This window comes from Trichosurus vulpecula, chromosome 4 (assembly GCF_011100635.1).
Source record: "Trichosurus vulpecula isolate mTriVul1 chromosome 4, mTriVul1.pri, whole genome shotgun sequence".
In the NCBI taxonomy this organism is placed as follows: domain Eukaryota; kingdom Metazoa; phylum Chordata; class Mammalia; order Diprotodontia; family Phalangeridae; genus Trichosurus; species Trichosurus vulpecula.
This window is the reverse complement of record NC_050576.1, coordinates 104,793,815-104,816,729: the sequence shown is the minus strand read 5'-3', so window position 1 is coordinate 104,816,729 and position 22,915 is coordinate 104,793,815. Positions and strand designations below refer to the sequence as shown.

Here is a 22,915-nt window from a genome sequence, read left to right as displayed (position 1 = left end):
TGTATACACGGAGAACACATTAGCCCCAGGTCATGAGAGAACTCCTAACAATTTCAAAGAACCTCAAGAGAAAGGGATGAGATTTAATAGGGAGAAAGAGCAGTGGTTCAGAGTCTGCCTGTTGTCTTGAGCTGTGGCCCACATTCTTTTTTGGCAGGGAAATTAGGGTTAAGTGACTTGCCCAAGGTCACACAGCTAGTACATGTATCAAGTGTCTGAGACCAGATTTGAACTCGGGTCCTCCTGACTCCAGGGCCAGTGCTCTACTCACTGCACCACCTAGCTGCCCCAGTGGCCCACTTTCTTCATAAGGAGAAGTGGAGTTTGGAGAATCCTCATTACTTATGGCCCACTTAAGGAGCAAGTTTCCAAGTCCCAGTGAAGCCCCTTTGGATTTAGAGGTGAGATTTGGGTAGAGGAGTGGCCAGAGCAACCAAAGTTTTTACCTGCTTCCTCTAAGGTGCTCTGGAGCAGCTAAAGGCATTACCACCATCGTAGGCAGGGCTGATGGCCTATAAAATTGAGTTGTTGCAAACTGAGCACCCTCTGGAGAGAAGCTGGGATGGGAAGCCTGGAAAAGTTTGCTTCTTCTAAAACTGGTTCCTTCTTAACAGGCAGGATCTAGGTTTAGGATTTCTAGATGTGTTACCTGGGTCAGTACCAAAACTCAAGTAGCTCTTCAAAATCACCCCCTTGCCTAGAGGGCCTGCGGGGAGATATAAACTTCTCTCCAAGTTATAGTGAAAAAACAAATTAAGGCAGTGAGAGAGGGAGATACACATGAACAGAAGAGAAGGGGAAAGCTGGGGAGCTGCCCTGTGAAGATGGGTTGTCTAAGAAAGTTCAGAAAACAGAAATAAAATCCCAGTAAATGGAGCAATGAACAAAACCTGAACAATATTGGGCTATGGTTTGAAAAGCTTCAGGCCAGCTGGCTCCATAGCAGGAGGGAAGGGAAAAGCAGATGTGGAAATCCTCAAAGCCCGCAGCAGCCAAGTGTCCTTGGAGGGGACATTACTCTCCATTAAAAAGGATATAGGAAAATGCTTGTGTTTGGTAAGCTTGGTTTTTCCCTACTCCCTCCAAATCCATTCACTTTAAGCAACCCCAGGGACAGTCCCCAGTCCCTCCCCCCACACCCTTCCTCCAAGCCTAATCAAGGGAGAGCCACACAGCAGAAGCTGCTGAGCTTTGGTAGCAATGTAGGAAAATTAAGTTATTTGAGCAATCAGTAGTGAAAACCAAGAGAGGAAAGTTTGTCTGGGTTGGGGACATGCAGATTTGGGGCTACCCATTTGCAGTGGGCCTAGCTCAGCTTCAGGGACAACCAGGCACAACTACATGTTAGTAGAGACACATTGAGAAAATAACAGTTACAAGTGGGCATGGGGTTTTTATTCTCAGTGTACAGCGGCATTGGTTTCTGCTCAACAGCAAAAAGCATTATTGATTCCCCCCAAAATAAAATAAAATAAAATTGTCCCTTTATTTTTTCTTTTTTTTCAAATTTCTCCTCTCTTTTGATCTTCTCATCTCAGTGAACTGACAAGTTTCAATGTTTCCAGAAGTGTTGACTTTCATTCCACCCCTCCCCCCCAGAACCATATAAATACATGCAAAACATTGTACATAGAGCTTAAATAATATCAGAATGCAGGTACAGACTGGGTGTACTGTTAAGCAGAACTGCAGTATATGGCCACACACATCAGGGTACATATTGCTTTGAAACCACCATTTACTTTTTATGGCATGCATACCACAAATACTTAGTTTCTTTTGTTTTGTTTTTTTGCTTTTTATACAAAAATACCAGTGCTTTGAGTTACTGGGAAGGAAAAAAGAAACTCAGAACTCCTGTTTGTGTGCTGCTTGCAAAAGAAAGACCTAAGAGATTCATTGGCGTGCGCGTGTGCGTGTGCACACACGTACACACAGCATATATACATATATATACATACATGTATATGCATATATATGTATAGATATGGAAAATGTTTAACAAGGCCAATTTAGTCATGGGAGGGTGACCTGAGCTCATCTTCATACATCTTCCTTTTAGGAAACTTGGCCTAGGAAAGGGAAATGGTGTGGTAGGGCTGACAAAGGGCAAAATTAAGACAGGGATAGTAGTGAGCAAAAAGTAAAGGGATTTGGTCTGTTGAAAGGGAAAGAAGCTTGGAATGATTGAAGGATAAGGTTTATGGGTAACCTCTCTTGCTACAGTGGGATGGCCTATAATAAGAAGTAGGAGGTGGGACCTGGACCAAGGATATTCGGGAATGGTGCCACTTACTGGGTCAACTATAAGGTGGAAGAAGAGGAAATGAGACTCATCTAGAAGGTCTCATGGTACATGTGAGTTCCACTCCCCAAGGCCTTTTCTAGGTTTTAGTGGTTTGAAATTCTACTGTACAAACTTTACCTTCTAAGGCTTGGGGATGGCGGGGGTGGGGGGAGTACAGGGAAGGAAACTGAAAAAGTTTGCAGTTAAAAGGAGACCACCAGGCTCCCCCAAGGAGTTCTGAGGTGAGTTTCTCATTCTTAGGTGAGGAAGTGGGGCATAGAGGACAGGGAAGAGTCCTATCCAGACAGTTCCCCAAAACTGCTATGACTAGAACCAGCTTTTGTTTTTCCCATCTGGAGTAGACATTGCCTTCCTCATTGAGCACAAAACCTTTCTGGGGGAAAACATTCAGATCCTCATGTTAAAAACCCTCTCTATGGGCTACATACTAATGTTAAACACCCAGGTATACAAGAAGTGACTAGAGAAATTGTAAACTCTAAAAGAGATCACCCTTGTGAATGTCTTTGGTACCAATCTGCCAGTTGCTTCGAAGAAAACAAAAGCCAATGAGAGGCCCCTAACTTCTGAAAACCCTGATGTGAGAGGAGCTGGCAATCAATTGACTACATGGGGGTAGAAGTTCATCTCTTGCCTGGCACAGTTATTCTTGCTGAATGTTTTCCCTTTCCATTAGCAGACTAACACCTGCCCCGCTCCTTATCCTTCATGATCCATCTAGAGAGGAAATCTAAAATTGAAACCTCACTCTCCCCCACCTCCTTCCACCCTACACTACCCATTTCAAATCTAAAGCACCATTTTTTGGGGGGGGAATGGAGGGAGGGGGTTTTCTTGAATAACTTAAGCCACATTTACCTGTTGCCAAAATAGAAAACAATTTTACATAAAAAAGTATGCACATAAATGCTTAAACTTACTCAACCAGCCATATTGATATAATTTATATAAAAAACATTTCTAGAACCCAACTCTTTTTTTTCTTTTTTTTAAAGTACAAAGATGGCTGTTTGGAGAAAGGAAGTAGTTTGTTGGCCTTTAGAACCCATCAAAGATATACTAAGTCAACTGTCACATCAAACAGCTGGTTTTCATGAGCCCTTCAGCTGGGCCACATGATAGCTCTTTATTTTTAATCCTTTTAAACAAAATACATATGGCTGACTCAAAAATATCAGTTTCTGATCTAAGGAAAACTATATATATATTTGCATATTTATATATCCTCTCTCTCCTACTATGGAAACTAGAACACAAAAAACCTTTGACTTTAAAAAGTAGACAAGGCCCTCAAGGGTAACCCTATCAGGTACCTAGAGAGTCTTTAGGGAGTGAACATGGTAAAATAGCCTCCAAAGTTGTTGTTTTTAAACATCTGAGGTAATAAAGATTTGACAGAACTAACTCAGGATCTCCCAATGTATTTTTAATCCATATGTATATACATACATATACATGTATATACATGTATATATGTATATGTAAATATATACACACATACACACACACATATATTCGAACTCCCAACATCACCTCAGGTGAGCTGAGCTTTTTTCCATCTCTACCCCACCCCGACAAGTATTTAATAATAATTTGTGAAGCACATAACCTTTGAAAACCAAACCAAAATTCCTTTTATTTCCTAGGTTGATGGATTACATAGTGTTGGGGGATGTGGCCATGAGTAAGCAGTGTTTTATTTTCTTATTTCTCCCAAGTTAGACAGCTCAGGTGGATGCTGACAGAGACGTGCTCTGGAGGAAGGGCTGGAGCAGGAAGATCCTCCTCACAATTAGAAAAGCATTTGGAGATTTGGATTTTTGGCAATTTGGCAGTTCATTAGAGCTCTGAGGTCCCCCCTTTTCCATCCCTTTCTTGGTGGGGCTTCCATCATCCACTGGTGATGGAAAGTGGCAAACAGGAGTGATAGGCCAGACCCCACACACAGAAAAGCATCAGTCAACGTCAGCAGGGACAAAAATGGAGCCCCCAGAAAGTACAGCTCTATCTCATCCTTGTTAAGAACACTTAAAAAAGAATCTCAGCAAAGACCCCAACTCCCAAGTGCCAGGCTGGAAGGGGAGGCTTTGGGCAGTGTTGGGTGGTGGTGGTGGTGGTGGGGAAAGGCACAGGGCTTTACTGGGCAGCAGTGAGAGCTCATTACTGGAAAAGGTCATGGGGCGAGGGTAGGGTGGAGAACCAAGGGTCAGAGTGTGAGCTCCTTTTGCTGCCTTAATTAGCCAAATACTACTGGAGCACCTAGTTGATAATAGGTAGTTTTAAAGCTAAATTTTGGGGTGTGCTGGAGCTCCCTCAGAGGACACAGGACTGCAAGGAAACAGACTTAGTAAATCACAGGAGATTCAAAGCTGGTAATTAGGCAGTTAGGCCCTGATCTTATAAACCCCGTGAAGAAAGGTCTGCCCCGGCTCTGACTTGAACAACCTTCCTCAGCCTCTCCTGAGAGCTCCATAAACACTGACTTCCTTACCTATCTTGACACCCTGAGTTGGCAGAGCCTTGGCAGACTGCTTTGAAAGTACCACGGGTTATGTTAGGTAGAAAACTCTCTACTCTAATGGCTTGTCTTGCCCAAGATCTGCCAGTTTCTGGTCCCTAATATGTGTTCAGCAGGAGGAAAAGTCAGATCCAACTCACCCCTTCTGCTCAGACCCCAGGAAATACTACCTATAGCTCAATGCATGATCCCCTCCAAAGTCAAGGCTTTTTCTTCATGACATTTAAAAGCTGGCCTCTCCCCTTTCTGACCACATGGCAGTATGGAGGAGAAGGCACATTGCACCAACAGGGCAAACACATACACACAACACACTCAAATTACTTGGTTTACTTTACTGTTCAAATGAAATCCTTTCAGGACCAAAACTGGTTCCAAAAACCATAACTGAAGCCTCCCTTGGCTCCAGAGGCAGAAGCAGTTCAGTCCAACTGAGGCTTGGCAAACCAAGCTAATACTTGGTCACTCAACTCGCTCAGTGTTTTCTCTACTCTCTTAATTATTACCACTGAAAAAAGAGGCAGGGAAAAGGGGAGGAAAGGGATAAAAAGAACTCAGGAGAGATAGGTAAGGAAGCCTGAAAGAGCTAAGGAGCTTAAGTAGAAATTTTCAAAATGGAAGACTTGTTTAAAAGCAATAATTGTCTGTACGTTGATTCTGCAACTCCCATTCCCCCTCCCTTCCTACCCCAATCCTATATCTCCCTTTTGGAGATATTTTTCTCTCTCTGCATCCTTGTTTAGCTAACAGCTCACAGTGGCTCATAGGAGTCGAGAGGTTTTCCTGTGTTCTATGCCCACAAATACAGGAAATCATTTTGGGAGCTGATGCCTTTCTTTAAAAACAAACAAAAAAAACCCACTTGATTTATAGAGCCCAACATGAGGAGACCCCAGCACTACTTGCATCAGCTGTGAAGCCTCTGACCCCAAACACCAATTTAAAGGCAAATTGGGGGCGCCTGAATGTGTCTGCTCTTGTCTCTAATGGGCGAGTGGGAATCCACACATGGTGCACACACAGGAGCAGGTGACATGACAATAAGAAGTTCCATTACTACATGGATATCACATGAAAGGGGCAGAGAAGGGAGGAAATGGGAGAAATCAGGGATGGAAGCCGGAGTTCTAAGGGTCAAACTGATGTCTCCAGGCTGTGTAAGGTGCTATCGGAGTTGGATATTGTTATATGCACTGGGCTAGAGTCCAAAGCATTGTAGTTTTCATTGTTGGATAGAAAGGATGGGGGTTCTTTGCTCCCAGTGGCCTTGGGGAATCTGTCTGTCCCAGGCTCTCTGCTATCTTCATCCTCCTCGCTGCCATCCAGGAGTGGTGTTCTTGGCTCATCTTCTTCCAGGGTGAACTCAGGATGAGTCATGAAGTTGTGGATAGAGCTTCGGGTTTCGGGTTTCTCAAGGCCTTCAAAGAGGGAGCTACGGAATGCTTTCACGACTTTGATCTATACCAGGAAGGAAGGAAGGAAGGAAGGAAGGAAGAAGGAGAAAACAGGGAAGTGAGATAAAACCTGTAGAGGAATTGGATGCTTGAAGGGAGAAACAAAATGAAAACCATAAAACACCACTGAGCAAAAACTAAAAATAAATATACAATAAGGACATCATGGAACACTAGAAATAAATATCACATGGTTCAAAATTCAAGCATGGGGGTGGAGTGGGGGAAAAGTGATGGCAACTATGACATTTCAAAAGCTTCATAAAAAAGCAGAAACCCAACACAAACGTGACATTCCCAAACAAACCACTCATATCGAAACAAAAGTTTAAAAAAAAAGCATTAATTTTTTAATGTACATGGGAAGGAAGTAGAAACCAAATACTTGAGAAACGATTTTGATATGTGGATTGGTGCTACGGGCAAACTTCTGGTGGAGGGAGAATAGGAAATGTCCCGCTGTGGTTTAAATAAGACGCATCTCTATTTAGAACCATGTACATACATTTTTGGGTGACAACAGTGAACTCCACATGCTGTGTAGCAAGGACAAAGCTAGACAAACTGTGACTCTCAGTGGCATGCAGGCAATGAGAACTCTGGCAGCTCAGGGTTTGGGCACATTGTGCACACGCATCCACACATACCCACACGCCAGTCTGGCCCTGCCCCCTGCCCCCAACCCCTGCCCAAGAAGAAGTGGGACTTTACTGTCCAAGAGAGGACCCAGCCCAGCCCAGGGAAGAGGGGCACTAAGATGTGGGGACATGAGCAACTGGGAAACCAGTCCATAGGAAGAGTTACTGCCTGTAGGAAAAAGGGAGGGAAAAGAAAGTGACACTATGGGCGGGGTGGGGGGGGGAGACTGGAGAAGGAGGTAGAGGAGGAGAAGAAAGGAGGAAGAGGAAGAGGAAGAAGATAGGAAGAGGAGAAAGAAGGAGAGAAAAGAGGAAGAGGAGAAAGAAGAGGAGGAGAGGAGGAAGAAAAAGAGGGGGAGGCAGAGGAAGAGGAGAAGGAAGTAGGAGGAAAAGGAGGGGGAGGCAAAGGAGGAGGAAGAAGTAAGAGGAGGAAGAAGAGGGGGCAGAGAAAGGAGAGAGGAGAAGGAGGAGGAGTAAGAGTAAGAGGAGGAGTAAGAAGACTCTTGGAGTGGATGTGAGCTCCTAGCTAGGTCCAGCCCTGGCCTGAGGGAGACAGGGAAGGAGGAAGGGATGGGAAGAAAAGAGCTGATGTGAACAGCCTTGCTCACCAGCAGAGGACCCTGGAGTGACCTCCCCCATCTAGAGCCAGCTCTTGGACCTCCTTTTGAGATAGCAGGCCCAGGAGCAGAGATCAAGGAGAAGGGGGAGCAAGTCCTCCCCCCTTTCCTTCATGAGTGTCATGTGGGGAGCCCTGGCCCTGCTTGGCTGCCAGCCCTCTCCCACCCCCACCCCTCTATCCCTGACTTCATGGCCATCTGGGAGGAAGGTGGAGCAGGGCTGGAGAATCTCCAAAACCTGCCACAGGGGCTGGGTCTGGCCTGGAACTGAGGCACTGCTCTCTTGGCCAGCTACACAGGCTGCTTGGGGCTGCCTTCCTGTTCTTCATCGCATGAGTTGCCACCTGGCATGGCTGAAGCCATCTCTACTGTCAGGCCTGCTCGGTGGATACTGAAGAAGAATGTGAGCTAAAGCTTTTACTAGTCTTACCCCAAGGGGCAGGTAATTCCAGATGTTGGGGTCCTATTGAGTCTGTTCTGGATATCTGTGACTCTTTTCTCCTTATAAAGGCCAGACAAATGGTGACTGGGCAGGGGGTGGGGGACAGAGAAGCACAGATGTGGAGGAAACTTTATTCTCTTCTGCCACCCTAGGCAAAGCTAAGGTCCTCAAGAGAAGGCAGTAGAAAATGATTTGGGAGACTAGATGACACTCAATTGAGTAAATTAATTTGTTAGTGGATTACCTATCTCTTTGCTCTTCTCTACATGTATACATCTGCCCTCAAATAGAAATTGGCAAGAGGTGACATCACCTGTTCTACCTGGCCTCAGCAGACAGGACAGAAGGCTATTGATCAAGCTTTCCCTTCCCCTTCCTCAAACAACCTTGTAGGTCGGCCAGGGAATAGGATTTCCATAGCTCTGAAGTCTAAGGGGCTCCTTGCCATATAATAAAACCAACTTAACACCTTGGCCCAGGAGAGTCAAAGGAACACACAGTGTGGAAGGCTAAAGGGGAGGCCCCTGACATCTTAACCTCCCCAATCCCACCCATTGAACCTCTTGCCTCGGACCTGAGAGTTTAAGGCAGGTTATAAGTGCCCTCTCTTCCTACCTTCATGACCCTGGCACTTCCTGGTCCTTGAGAGGTTCCTGGGGGTGGATTACTTGTACCAAAGCTTATAGAGTAAGGCCTGATGGGTTAGATAGGACCCAACCCAAAGGCTTCCTTCTCTGCTGCTGACATACATGGGTCAAGTGCAAGCCTCAGCACCCTGTAGGAGATGTAGATGCAACCCACTTTGTGCTCCAGAGAGCTCCACACTCCCAAAGGAGTCAGGAGTAGTGTAGGATGCATTTACTTATGTGCCACAAGTCTGGCAGCCTCTATACGATGGATGAAAAGAAATGGAGAGTGAGAGGAATAGAATGTTTAAAATAGGAATTTCTTTGGGGGAATAAGAAGACTGCAGTTCTCCTGAAATCCAGGAGGATACCAACCACCTGCGAGGGAAGCTTAGGGAAAGAGCAGACCCATGAAGAAAGTTAAAGTTAGTGAGTACTTGGTGGGGGAGGCCCATTCCCAGAACTTATCCTACATCCTAGCCACAACACACTTTACAACAACCATACCTTACAACAACCACACAATCAAGGACTGCCAATCACAACCCAAAACATCCCCAAGCATTGCCAGCCTCCCAATTCCCACCACCTGATACATGGTGCCCGTGTGTGTGTGTGTGTGTGTGTGTGTGTGTGTGTGTGTGTGTGTGTGTGTGTGTAGGATGCAAGACATAGCAAGTGAAGCAGAAGCTGTGGCAGCTGTAGGTACTTTCCACCTAGCCAGTCTTCCCTCCCTTCCCCTTCATAGCCCATACCCATAGGAGTTAAAGAGAAATAGGATTTGCTTCTCTTGCCTCAATCCCATCTTCTTTAGACTATCCCTTGGGGAGGAGGAGGGCAAACAGGCTGATTGTGGGAAAAGTCTTTTTCCATGAATTGCAACAAGGTAGGCCTCTGCTGACTAGCAAGTAAGCAAGGCCTAGTTATAGACCACTGTGGAAGGAAGCAAGCATGTCATTCCCCAAATCTGATGGCCTAGTCTTCCAGAGGCTTAGGGAATACATGACCATTACTATTTCCTCAGTTGCTGCTGTTCCGTTGCTTTATTTCCTTCCAGAAATTGAAATGGGATGTCAAAGAGTGATGGGGAAGAGAGAAGATTAAAGCCTCCCTCATCTTTCCCAGATCTTGGAAGTCTTCCTAAATGGGGCTGGGGGAAAATATTGAGGCTCCCATGAAGGGTAGTACTACTTTATAAAAAGAGAAAGGTAACTAAAATCCAGGTCATCAGAACCTGAAGTGCAAACTGTTGGACAAACTTAGCTACTCCCAACCCATCTCTCCTATTTCCCTCAATTGATTCTTAGATCCCCAGGTGCACCCTTCCCATTAGATCCTATAAGGTTCTGCCCACACAATGGTCAGCTAGAGGTTAACTGCAGACCTCCCCACCAAGAGGCGGAGAGGAAGGATAGAGACTTAGGAGTCAGACCTGGGGAGGGAAATAGTGGAGGAGAGTATGGGAGGGAGGGAAGATCGGCATCCTTTGGATATTAAGAGTCTGCCTTGTTTTTTGACCTGAGTGTTCTGTTTGGTTCTGCTGGCCCATCTTAGTGGGCCACAAAGAAATGAAGAACACACAGGAATGGCTCCTACTGGCTCCCCCAAAAGAACTCCAGACCAACCCAGTTACCTGTGCTGAGAATGGTAGTGATGGACAAAACAGGAAAAAAGAACGGATGACTCACAGAGGAAATCTGCCAATAACGTAGAGGGCCCTACCCCACTCTATCTGGCAGAATATAAGTTGCTTGATATTTCCACCAGGATTCAGCCTAACTAGGCTTCAGAAAAGTAAATTAGAAATGTCAGGGTGGGTCCACAATACGGTCTGGCATCACTCACTGTTTTCCCACATCAGCTGTACCTTTTAAACTGATATTTCAGCCTCAGGAGACAGTGGTGGGGAGAAGACTCATTTCTTACTGATGGCTAAACTCAATTCCATCACCAAAGCTCAGTAACAAATATAAGAACCACAGTAGCTCTCTCTCTACCCTGCCCCCCCACCAACCTTCTCAAAACACTGTTCCCAGTGGACACAATAAAGTAAGGTCCCCAACTGTCTTAATCTTGGGCCTATTTCTTAAGAGTGAGAATCATACCATTCCTGTCAGAGGAGTGGGGTGGGGTGGAGGGATGTGGGAAGGGAAAAGGAAGAAAAACCCAAGAAAAGGAAGGAATAAGCAATGCAGGAGAACAACCAGAAAACAGGATTATTATTATTATTATTATGGTTATTATTTTGTAAATTGTTAAGAAACAATGGCTTTTTAAAAGTAAAAAATAAATTTAAACAGTCTGTTTGGTTTGGAGGTGGGTGGGATTTTTTTCCTTCCGTCTCTCAAGTCAAAAGATCAAGGGAAAAACCAAAAGGAAGAGAAAACTGAAGATGGTTAAAGTGGATGCTACCCGCTCTCTTGTGGTCATTTTAGCAAATCATGCATTATAATAGACTATAACTCACTGCCCATAGAAGAAGATTCAGGAACAGAAGTGTTGGGAGCAGAATTGTCTGGAGAAAGATTTACAAGAGTTGGGGTAGAAACAGGTTTTATATCTTGCAGACTCGTGGTGTTCTGTCTCCTCAGGGCCCCGTGATAAGAGCCGACTGCCATCTGGAATTTGTTAACTACCTCGATCTGCAAAGAATCAGAGAGTGAGATAGCTTTGCTCCAGTCAGACTGGGGAGGAGGAGAAGGAGGGTCCGGGGAGTTGGAGGGGTCAGGAAGGGAACAAGGGGCAAAAAGAAAGGGAAGCAGGAGACAGAAAATGAGGTCCCCCACAACACAGAATTGTTACAAGGAAGAGAGGGGAAAACTCATTGGGCATTATTATACTGCATTTAAAATCTGGTTTGCCATGATGTCCAAAAACCAAACTAAAGTTTCATCTTCCCCTCTCTTTAGGCTGAGGTAAGGACACTGCAGGTTTCCTTTGTTTACTTTTCTCTTTAGTTGAAAGAGACCCTGGGCACAAAGAGTTAGCCTGGCAAGAAGTGGGAGTGGTGCAGGGAAAGCCTGTACAGAATGGTGATACAGATCTCAGTGATCCAGATGCTCAAAATTAAGGCACAACTTCAGAGACAGGGATGGGTTCAGCTGAGTTCTGATGCTTGCCCAAACAAAAAAAAACAATGCTTATTTTCATAGATTTGCCAGTGAGAGATACATGAAACTGGGGAGAAACGAAAAGGAATTTTGTTGCCAATAGGCATACAGATAGCCCTGGTGGAAAGACCCCTCATCAACAGGTGGATCACAGGAATGCTGACTAGGGAGTCATCTCATCCTCCAGTTTTACAGATGAGTAAACTGAGGGGCCACAAAAGTACAGAGGGCTAGGATTCAAAACCAGCGTAGAATATAATATTATGCTGCCTTTCAATTATTGGGCCCATCTCCTGGAAAGATGCTTTCTTCTCTCAATCAGCCTTTTTTGGGACTGAACTTGAAGGGAGGCACAAGAAACAAGAGCCAGACCATTCTACAGAGGTGGCCACAGCCAGGCTAGTGCTCCAAGGATCCTCATGGCTGGTAGGTGCTGGGAATAACTTGGGGGTTAGACTGAAAAAGGGGAAGGAGAGGAGGTGGTGAAGGTGGTGATGGTGAACAGCTGCTACTCCGGCCCTATGGAAGGAGATTATTTGGTTTCCAAATTGCTTTGCCCCTTAGAGGCAGAGGGCATTAACACCATCAGTTCTTCTGCCCTTCTGGCAACACACATTGTCAGCGAATGACAGGCAGGGCTCATTCCCCTCCTATTTGGTCCCATCAACCCCCTCAAACCATCTTACTGTTGGGTACAAGTATAGACCAAAAACCAGAATTGTGGGAAAGCACCACCCTCCAACCCCCAAAATGTGTACATAAGCGTATACACCACACAAGGTTTATACTCTGTAGAACAGCCTTGAAAGCACTCACGTCATCTACCAAAGGACTAGAAGAGGGTCCGGTTTCATTCATTTTACTCCTTATGACACTTCCCCAGGGGAAGGGGAAGTTGGGAAAGCAAAGAGGCTGGCTGCTTTTGGTCAATTAGTCATTCTCATGCAGGAGGTTGTTTGAGAAGATTTAAGAGTGCTATAAATAGGTTTCTGAATTCAGAACATGGCATGGGCTGACACATCATCCCTTCCACTACCCTACCTAGCTTACACATCTTCTTTTGTATCACATCAGGGACCTGATTGCTCATTGGCTCTGAATGGGTTAGGGCAAGCACAGATGGTCCTTCCCTATCACATGGGAGTAGGGTGTCCCGGGATGGCTCCCATAGCTAAAACCATTTCCCTTCAGTGATAGTATGTCCAGACTAGGATGATTATAAGGAATTACTCACTATTGCACATGTGGGGTAGAAGCTCAAAGTCTCCCAATGTACCTGGAGCCCAGCTGCCTCCTCTACTCTTAAACACTCTCCTCTGACGCTCTGTCCCTCAGTGCTCAAGTGTATGCTCAAGTAAGGTGTATCTATATTTATATAGATTTATACTCCCTTGTTACCCTTACTCCTCAAAAGATGGCAGGATAACCACAGTCAGGCGGGTAGGTCACACCAAATATAAACATGTATATATTGTGGCTTGGAGGGAAGTAAGAATAAGGGTAGAAAGGAAAACCTGGAAACCCTATCCCCCAAGAGAAGGGTTGATAGGAACCAAGAGACACTGCAACAAGGGAATCTGTTTAGAAGAGGAGGCAGGAGACCCTGAAGGGAGGAAAAGCAAAAACATAGGTTATTTTGAAAAGAGCAGACCCAAAGGAAAGTAATGAATGCCTCAGGGGGAGGGGCACCCAAAAGACACCAGTGTTTTGGCTCTGGAGACTCTGAAGACTCAAGGAAGGGAAAGCATCTCTGGGTTTCGTAAAAGCCAGCTATGTCAATAGCCTGGAGAGCAGGTCTTTGCCCATGGGGAAAGTGGCCTTTTACCAGGCATAGTTAAAAATGCTAATATTACCAATTTCGTGTTCTGTGGGTAAGGCAGACTGGGGCATATCTAAACTATATGACTAATTGAAAGGTTTAACTGCTTAGGTCTCACGAGATGATTTGAAAAATGGTATAAATAGGGTCCCTCTAGAAAGGCCACCTCAGTGCCTTTGGTGGGCACTGCCAACTCGTAAAACTGGCTGAATAAGGATAGGGAAACCACTAGGGAACTACTAAATGATGTCCCTGTTTGGCTAAGGGAAGGAGCTAGGTTCTAATGAGGGCAGGGAGATGGACAAAAGGCCAAGGAAGCTGGCTTCTCCTCTTCCTGGTAGCAAGTTTGGATCCTGCAAAAGAAACTTAAGTCATGAAGAGGCAGCTCTCTTTACTCACCTGCACGCAGCACATTCCTCACTGTAGCATTAAAGCTAGTAGAGAATGACAGGGGATAGGACTGGGCTCTGGCCAAACTTTCCCCTGCCTGTCCTTTTCCTCACCATACTATCATGGCAGGGAAAAGAGCAGCAGGGGCTTAGAAAAGGAGACTCAGCAAGGGTCTGATAGGAATCCTTCCATCATGGAGACACTATTTGAAAGTTCTTTTCTGGAGGGGGATGAACACTGCCCATCCTCGGGCTACCATGCTAACAAAAAAAATCTAGCAATGCTTAAACGTTCCAACCCTGGGCCACCTTACCTGCTTAGCAGAAAGTGAACTTATATCCTAGGTACTCAGTCCTGAGCGCAGGGATAGAGGGCTTGCGTGCTATTATCCGTGAGCCTTCTCATTAGGTGTGTGGATAGGGGTGGGTGTGGACAGGGAATGTAGAAGTTTCAGCTTAAATGCTACCTTCCTTCACTACCATTCTTGGTCTGGAAAGAATTCCATCCAAGTCAGTGATGAAGGGTAGGCCTCTCATATTGTACCTGAGTCTGGATGCGATTCAAGCCCCGGAACCAGAGAATCTGGCCACGGCGCAGCTCCATTTCTCCATGGTCAATTTCTTCCAGTCCCTCAGCCAGGTTTCTCTTGGAGATTTCTTCTTTGGTGGTGGCATGCCCAGCTTCCTTCAAGAAAGTCAGTCTTGAAGTAGGCACTGTGTTGATTACCTGTAGGGATGGGGACAATGAGAGAGGTGAACTCTCTTAAGTTAGGCAAAAACTCAGGTTACAGATAAATCTGAGAACTGGACATGGGCAGGCAGGGAAATAACGCATGAGGTTTAACTGTCTATCATTTTGTGTAAGTAGGTTCAGATATGTTCCTGGAGTTCCATCGCCAGGAAAGGAGACTTTCCATTGCCATGATGACAGATCAAAATTCCCTCCTTTATGTAGTTCCTGAGGCTGGTGCTGCACAGAGATGGTCCTGGAATAAGGTACCTCATAGAAAAAGATATATTTATTGCTACAATTCATTACTCATTAGCTTCCTGTGGAAAGACAAATAAGTGTTCTTCTTCCTCCATTTGGTTTTTTGAGCTTATAAAGCCATCTAATCTATACTAACATTTAAAATAGAGGTTGGTACAAAGATATAAACCTGTATTTATCTAATTTCTAATTGACTTCATTCTAAACTTAAGCTTTGTATGGATCTGGCTACAAAATTTATTAATTGCTTCTCTCTAAAGTCCCTCTGAACTCCTTTTCTGGGACCACCTATGGCACCAATGATTCCTGGGGTGCCTCTTCTGTCTTTCTGATAGCTTGCTCTAGTGAGTGTGCTTACCGGTTCTCTGCCTACCTCAAGCTTAACCTTTCCCTTTCTGCTACTTGCTGCAGGTACTTTCCAAGACCCCACTCCAAACCCCTTTCTAATGACAGTATCAATCTTGGATTCAAGCCTAAAATTTAGGAAAATCACTCCGACAGCTATATGGAGGTAAGGAGACCAATTAGGAGGCCATGATAATAATTCAGGCAAGAAGTGATGAATGGAGAGAGAGGGGGATGAATACAAGAGATGTTGTGAAGACAGAAATGACAATACTTGGCAACTAATTGGATGAAAAGTGAGGGAGAGTGAAGGTCAAGGCTGACTTCGAGGTTGTGCATCTGGGTGACTGAAAACAGGGAAGTGAGGAAGAAGGGAGAGGCAAATGAAAGAGTTTCCTGTTTTGGACATGCTGAATTTTGAGAAGCCTTTGGGATAGCCCATACGTGCTGCTATACTGAGCTGAGACTCAGCTGCCAAGAGATGACAGTCGCAGATAGTGCCAGTCTCAAAATACAGACCTGAGTTTAGTGACTGGCTAGTGAATGTCCTTCAGGCAAACTGAACAGAGAAATGGGTCAGGGGTTCAGGGGTGAGGGCATGACTTCCATGGTCTAGAACAAGGGACCTCCAGGAGAGCGAGGAAGGAGGCAACTGCTAAGTCAGTGCAAAAAAGGCAACAGTCCAGCGGAAGAATCTTTGGTACCAAGTAGAGAAACACCTCCCTCAGCTAGGGACTAGCAAGGACCTTAAGGACAAAGGGGGAAGTGTAGTTTGGCTCAAACCAGAGGTCATGACCCAAGGGACCATGACTGTAAAGAAGACTGAGACATAGGGAAGGGACTAAGAATCTTATCATACTTAGTGGCAGGGCCAACCTGACTATATCTTGGGCTCAAGTATGATGGGTTTGGTCACAGGATCTAGAGTGGAAAGAAACCATAGAGATCATCTAGCTCAATCCCTTCATTTTGCACATGAGGAAACTGAGGAGAGAAATGAGGTCACCTAAGGTCATGTTGGACCTAAGCAGAAGAGCAAGGATGTCTCTTGTCCTCCCTCCACCACTCCAATCAGGACCTTCTACAGTGCTATTGTTCTCCTCCACATGCGGCACCTTCTCTACACCCACACAGCCATGACCCTAGCTCAGTCCCTCTTCCCTCACCTGGACAGAGGTTCTAACAACCTTCTCACCATTCTCTCTGCATCAGGCCATTCCTCTTTGCAAGGCATCTTCCACTCTCAGCTACCAAAGGGATCCTCCTAGAGCTCAGGTCTGACCATGTCACGGCACTTACTCCATCAGCCCCAGTGGCCCCCCAGACCTCTAGGATCAACTCTAAGCCCCCTGGTTTGGCATTTAAAGCTCTTCACAACCTGCCCTCTGCCCATGTTTCCAGTCTTCACACATCTCCTCTCTTCCATGTGCTCTCCAGCTGTGCCAGCCCAAACTGCTGGCTGTCTCCTTCCACAACACTCCCATGTGCCATCTTGGTCAGGCCTCTGCAGTGGCTGTCCTCCATGACTGGTATGTTCTCCCTTCTAACCAGCTGAAGTGCCATGTCCTGCAGCTGTGAGTGCCTTCTACCTCTAAGGCTACCTTCCATACACTCAAGGAGTAGCAAGATGGCACCATAATGCATACAGCACTAGACCTGGAGTCAGGAAGACCCGAGTTCAAATCCAGACTCAGATGCTTACTAGCTGTGTGACTCTGGTCAAGTCATTTAACTTCTGTCTACCTCAATTTCTTCATCTGTAAAATGGGGATAATAACAGTACCTACTTCCTAGGCTTGTTGTGAGGATCAACCTTAAATGTACTATAAGTGTTATTAATCTTGCATGGCACATTTTTTCCCTTCTATTAGGATATAAGCTGCTTGAAGACAGGGCCTGTTTTTGTTTTTTCTTTGTAACCCTGGCACTTATCATAGTACCTAACCCATATTAACTATTTAATTTTTTTTACTCCAAATCCAAATTACAGAAAAGGACATAAAAATAAACTAGATTCATCAGCTAAAGACAATCCACACCCCAATTTTTAGTAAAGCTAGCATAGGATCTCTGTGGCTCCATACAGTTATCAGTTTCCATGCTTTTTGTATAGTTTTATTTCTTAAGAGTTTCAGAAAAAGTTCCTTTTGAAGAAGTTCAATCTTCCCTCCAAATTGTAGGAAAAAGAATTCATTTATTCCTAGATAGTACGGGATAATGTACCCAACATGAGCTTTGGAGTCAGAGGAACTGAATTTAAATCTTGGCTCTGTTACATATTAACTATGTAACCTTGGGCAAATCGCCAAGTACTCTGAGACTCTGTTTTCTCATCTGAAGAATGGAAGGCTGGACTACGTGATCTAGGGTCAAATTCTAGTAATGGCGAGAGGGCAGGAACAAGCAGAAGTTTGGAGTGCTACCAGAATGGGGCAGCACTGGCTCCCACACATATGAGTGTGTAAAAAATGAAAGTATGACTTGATATTCCAAGAGTCTCTACAGAAGAAATGGTGTTGAGAAGAATATATTGCTAGCCTTGGGGGCCTCAAGGTTTCACGCTCTTGATACTCTTCAAAACATGGAGGTGCTCTCCCTCTCTTATTACTTTTTAGTATCTCCATCCAAAAGGGCTTTCTGTTTCCATACCTCACTCCTAAATTTCTTGCCTTCAACCCCATGTGCCTTGCTCCTTCTCTGGCCTGGCTCTTCCAACAGAACAATAAGGTAGCTAACAAAGTGAATGCACTGAACTAAGATGTTAAGTAGGAGGAGGTTTTAACAGGGCCCAGTCTCCATTTCCTTGTTCATATATGTGCAATCTAATGAAGGACCTTCTGGACACAAAATTATTTAGTCTTTCCCTTGTAATATATGTACTTACAGGATCATAGCCCAGAGGCCACCTAGTCCAACTCCCTCATTTTACACATGGGGAAACTGGATCTGGGCAAGTGACTCGCCCAAGGTTACACAGGTAGTGTCAGAGGTAAGATGTGAAAGCAGGTCTTCTGACTCCAGATTCAGTGTTCTTTACACTGAACCACCAGGCTTCATTTTAAATAAATACAAAAAAGAGTATAGATGAGGTTGGGTAATTTCTCTCTTATTTTCTCTTCTCTCTCCTCTCTCTTCTCTCTTCTTCCTCCCCTCCCTACATACACACTGTTCAAAAACAGTTGCATTATGAGAATATAATAAAATTACTCTTTCCTTCAAAGGTTCTAGGGGAGGCCAAGGCATGGCAGTGGCAAACTTAGAATCCCAGGCAAAACTAATGGAACCAGAGAGAGATGATGGGGGTCATCCAAATGTGATCTCCTTGAGGACAGCAGCCATGTTTCTTAGCACTTGTCAATGTCCCTGACACACAGCAAGTGCTTAGTAAACCACTTAACACCTGGTGATTGCATCTGAGGGGCTGACCCCTTCCAGTGCAGGTCAGTGCCCTCAAACAAGATGAGCAGATAGCTAGGATAAGTGTGTGGGAAGAAGTGACTCACCTGGCCCCAGACCAGCTCTCCAATCCCAATGAAAAGGCACCAAAGCCACTGGCTCAAGGAAAGGTTTGTGCAGCTAAAGGGTTTGCCCCCAATTTCCACTATCAGGACCTGTGAGAAAAAAGAGACATGGCCAGAGCGGAGATAAGTGAATGAATAACGGTGGCTCTTGCTTATATAGGACCTTCAGTTTACAAAGCGCTTTCCTTATGACAACCTTGTAAGGTTGGAAGGTAGGTCATGGAAGCATTCTCATCATTTTAGAGATGAGCAAGCTGAGCCTTAAGAGAGGTGAAGTGGTTTGCTTATTTTTTAAAATTTTACTTATTTATTTTTTGGAGGGGGGGGAAGACAGGACAATTGGGGTTAAGTGACTTGCCCAAGGTCACACAGCTAGTGTGCAAAGTGGCTGAAGCTGGATTTGAACTCAGGTCTTCCTGACTCTACTCACTGCGCCACCTAGCTGCCACAAGTGATCTGCTTATGATCACCTAGTGAATGAGTGACAGAGCCAGGACTCTAAAAGAAATCAACTAGTCCAATGCCTTCATTTTACAGATGAGTAAACCGAGGCTCAGAGAGTGACTTTCCTAACTAAGGTCATGCAGGCAGAGTCTGAGCATAGTTCTTCTGAACTAAAGTGAGTCCTGTCACTGGAAAAAAAGTGTACGGGCTTAGGGTTAGAAGACCTGGCTTCAAACCCCAGCTCTGCTGGTCACTGTCTGTGTGACCTTAGGCAAGTCACTTGCCATTCTGGGTTTCATAGGATTAACAGGATCATAGCTTTACCACTGGGAAGGAGCAGAGAAGGCCACTGAATCCTTACAAATAAGGGAAGTGAAGCACGGGGTCACATAGTAGGTGGGCAAAGGTTTCAGCCCATTCTACCTACTATACCATCCTCTCTTTACTTCAGTTTGTCCATCTGGGGTTGGACCAGGTGACCTTTAAGGTTCCTTTAACTAAGATCCTCTAAGCCCCAGTTGTTACAGTCAACACTGTCTACCACAAACACATCAGCCAGACACCCTATAGCTAATACAGAAAGATCTGTTTCAAGTCACCAGAGGGGAAAGAGGAAAGCAGTGGGACAAGTGGAGATCCAGAAAAAGGAGAGCTTTGCCTTTGGGGAATTTCAGATTTAATGGGGGGAAGGCAGGATACAGACACCCGGCACACATATGCAAGCATGTGCATGCACACACACATATATGATACTGAGGAATGAGGACAGTTCTAGCAGCGGCCAGAGAGAGTTCTCAACACAGTTACTATGGAGATGCCAGAGTCAATAGGATAATTTCATCTGGCTTTGAGTACTCTGCAAAGATTTCCTGGGAAATCATACTTACCAAACCCTGCCTACCCCTGGCTCTCCCCAACCAGTTTAACTCCATGGACATTATAAGAATCAGGACCCTAGAACTCCAGGTCACTCACACAGGCAAAATGGAGAGGGAAGAAGCCTGCCTTTTTATTCCCAGAGTAAAGACGGTTAAAGGTGGGATCTCAGAGCTAGGTATGGCATGGGTGTTATCCGAGTCAAACACAGCCTCTTACCTATGATACTAACTCTATTTCCTTAGGGACTCATGTTCCTTCCCTAAATTAGCATGACGACAATGGCAGGAGCTTCATGTTACCATTAAATCTCATTACATTTTTGCATTCCGTACTTACTTGCAAGATAATTGTCCATTTCCACAACGATGGACCAACAGCAATATCAAGGAAATCTACAAGGTTTTTAAGCCCCAGCTCAAGCCCCATTCGCTGATCACATCCTATATTAGGTTTGGAGAGAATATGGAGTCCCACATGAAGGATATCTAAACTCCCAGCTTCAGCCCCACAACACTCTGGGTGGCCTCTTGCCCTTCCTGTTCTCTCCCTGGGACTCTGACTGTCCAAACTTTGTCTTACCTGGAGAACAAATGTGCCTATTAGCACGGCACAGAAGATAGGGTTACGGTATATGCCTTCAAAGACATTCCTCTCACCATGGATTTTTCGGGCATTGATTTCATTGAAGAGCTGCATTAGCACGAAGGTATTGAATACAATGGTATAATGTTGGGAGGGTGGGGCATTTAAAGGGGCTTTCCTCCCGCTGTCGATGTCAAAGAACTTTTCACCTAGGTAGGGGAAACAGGACAAGGTTGGGAGGGGGGTTAGAGGGAACCACAAGATCGTAGGACCCCAGTTGTCAAGAAACAAATGCCGTGCCCGCTCCCCAAAAGTCTCACTCTCTGGGGCCTCCTTTCCTCACCCCTGCCCTGGCTCACCAACGAAGAGGAGGGTAAAGATGACACAAAGCTGGAAGATCGCGTGTCCCAGGATATTTTTCATCATAGTCCTGGAGACCAGTGGCTTATCACGGCCATAGGGTTGTCTCAACAGCAAAGACTCTGTGGGTGGCTCGGTAGCCAGAGCAAGGGAGGCAAAAGTATCCATGATCAGGTTTACCCACAACATTTGCACAGCTTTCAGTGGGGAATCCTAGCAGGAAGAAGAGGATTTTCTCTTTTCAATTTTTTTCCATAAACCCTTCCCCTTCTTCAGCCCCATTCTTCCTTCTATCCCTACTCCCCAAAACAGAAGCAGCACTGGACTTTGGTGGCTGGAGACTGGAACCAAGTTCTAGTCCCCACACTTCCCAACCAGTGAGCATAGACAAGGCATTTTGTAACTTTGCTGAATCTCCATTTGCCTACTACGCATAAGATGGGGTTGATATTCTTCTGACTGCCTTCATTACCTGCTTTCACTACATTGCTATGAGCAAAGTGCTTTGTAAGGAATAACATGTTCAATCCTAGTTTATAATTCAATTCTGTTTATAATTACTGGAGCTCTTCACCAAGGCACCTGAAGGATAGCAGATGTCACAGACGTGGCCTGGGCTTCTCATCTGCCCCAAGAGCATGGTGCTCTCCTTTAGCCTTCTCAGCTGCCATACTTCCCATTTCCCAGCCACCTTTTGACCCATTCCCCAGAGTGAGCTCCCTCACTGCACCTGGATGAAACAGGCCCCAGAGAAGGCCACAATCACAGCCACCACATTGACAGTGAGCTGGAACTGCAGAAACTTGGAAATGCTATCATAGACGTTTCGACCCCACATCACTGCCTTAACGATGCTGGTAAAGTTGTCATCTGTTAGAATGATGTCTGATGCCTCCTTTGCCACATCTGTACCTGCAATGCCCTGTGGAGGAGAAGAGAGACAGAAGAAAAAAGGGACAGTGAGGGACTGGAACAGAACAACCTACCACAGGGCAGTCAGGACCCTTGAGTTGGAATAGAAGATACACCAGACTAGAAGTCAGGAGATCTGGCTTTTAGTCCAGGCTTTGGCTACTAGTCAACTGTGTCACTTCAGGCAAGTTGTCTTAGTTCTTGGTCCTACTTTCCTCCTATGTAAAATGTTGGTGTTGGGCTATATAGTCCTTAATTTCCTTCCAAGCTCTAACATTCTATAATTTTGTGAATCTATAGACTCATAGTCCGGTGGATCTGAGGCAACGTGACAGTACAAAGAACACTAGATTTAAAGGTCCTAGGGGTTCAAATCCCGACAGATACTTACTAGCTGTGTGACTTTGTCACTTCATTTCTCTGGGCTCAGTTTCCTCGTCTGTAAAATGAGGGGGTTGGACTATATGACCTCTAAGCTCCTTTTCCACCTTAAATCTATGATCCCATGAAACCTGACCTTTAAGAGGCTACAGAACCAGGCACTGACACCAGAGGGCGCGCCGGGCACACACATACTAATACCTGAGCCAGGACGAGGAGGACTCAGTCTCTCCAAAAAGCTGGCGAGTTATTTCATCACCGATAGATTAGTCAGCATGTGTTACTCCCCAGGTACCGGGAGATACAAATGCAAAGAATGAAATGATTCCTACTGAAAATGAGCTTCCATTATAAAGGAAAAAGGGAAAGAAATGTTGTCCATTCCCCAAAGGGGAAGATCAAGGCCTGAAGACCAGATAAAATCAGTAGTGAATTTTACCCAATACAGACGTGTGGTAAGTGTCTGACACAAAACCGAAATGGAAGCTCTTTCCCTCAAATTCACATTCTACGGAGGGTAAGGAGCAATAGGGACAGAAGGGAGATTCCGAATGCCTTAGGAAGAGGGAGAGAACACTC

General features: G+C 45.3%; 1 protein-coding gene across 4 annotated transcripts in view; it reads right to left on the bottom strand.

Annotated features, from left to right (window-relative positions):
• Positions 1-1,373: 1,373 nt before the first annotated feature.
• Positions 1,374-22,915, bottom strand: part of ATP2B4 (ATPase plasma membrane Ca2+ transporting 4) — a 113,963-nt gene continuing 92,421 nt past the window's right edge. For 2 of the 4 annotated variants that reach the window (XM_036753425.1, XM_036753426.1), the window contains exons 16-21: positions 21,774-21,965; positions 21,043-21,256; positions 20,681-20,892; positions 18,761-18,868; positions 14,466-14,648; positions 1,374-6,284 (exon numbers count right to left, since the gene is read on the bottom strand). In XM_036753425.1, coding sequence (XP_036609320.1) covers positions 5,961-6,284; positions 14,466-14,648; positions 18,761-18,868; positions 20,681-20,892; positions 21,043-21,256; positions 21,774-21,965 — 1,233 coding nt within the window. In that variant the 3' untranslated portion in view covers positions 1,374-5,960. Of the gene's footprint in view, positions 6,285-11,070; positions 11,246-14,465; positions 14,649-18,760; positions 18,869-20,680; positions 20,893-21,042; positions 21,257-21,773; positions 21,966-22,915 lie in introns of all 4 variants that reach the window. The other 2 variants (XM_036753427.1, XM_036753428.1) reach the window with 2 other exon arrangements.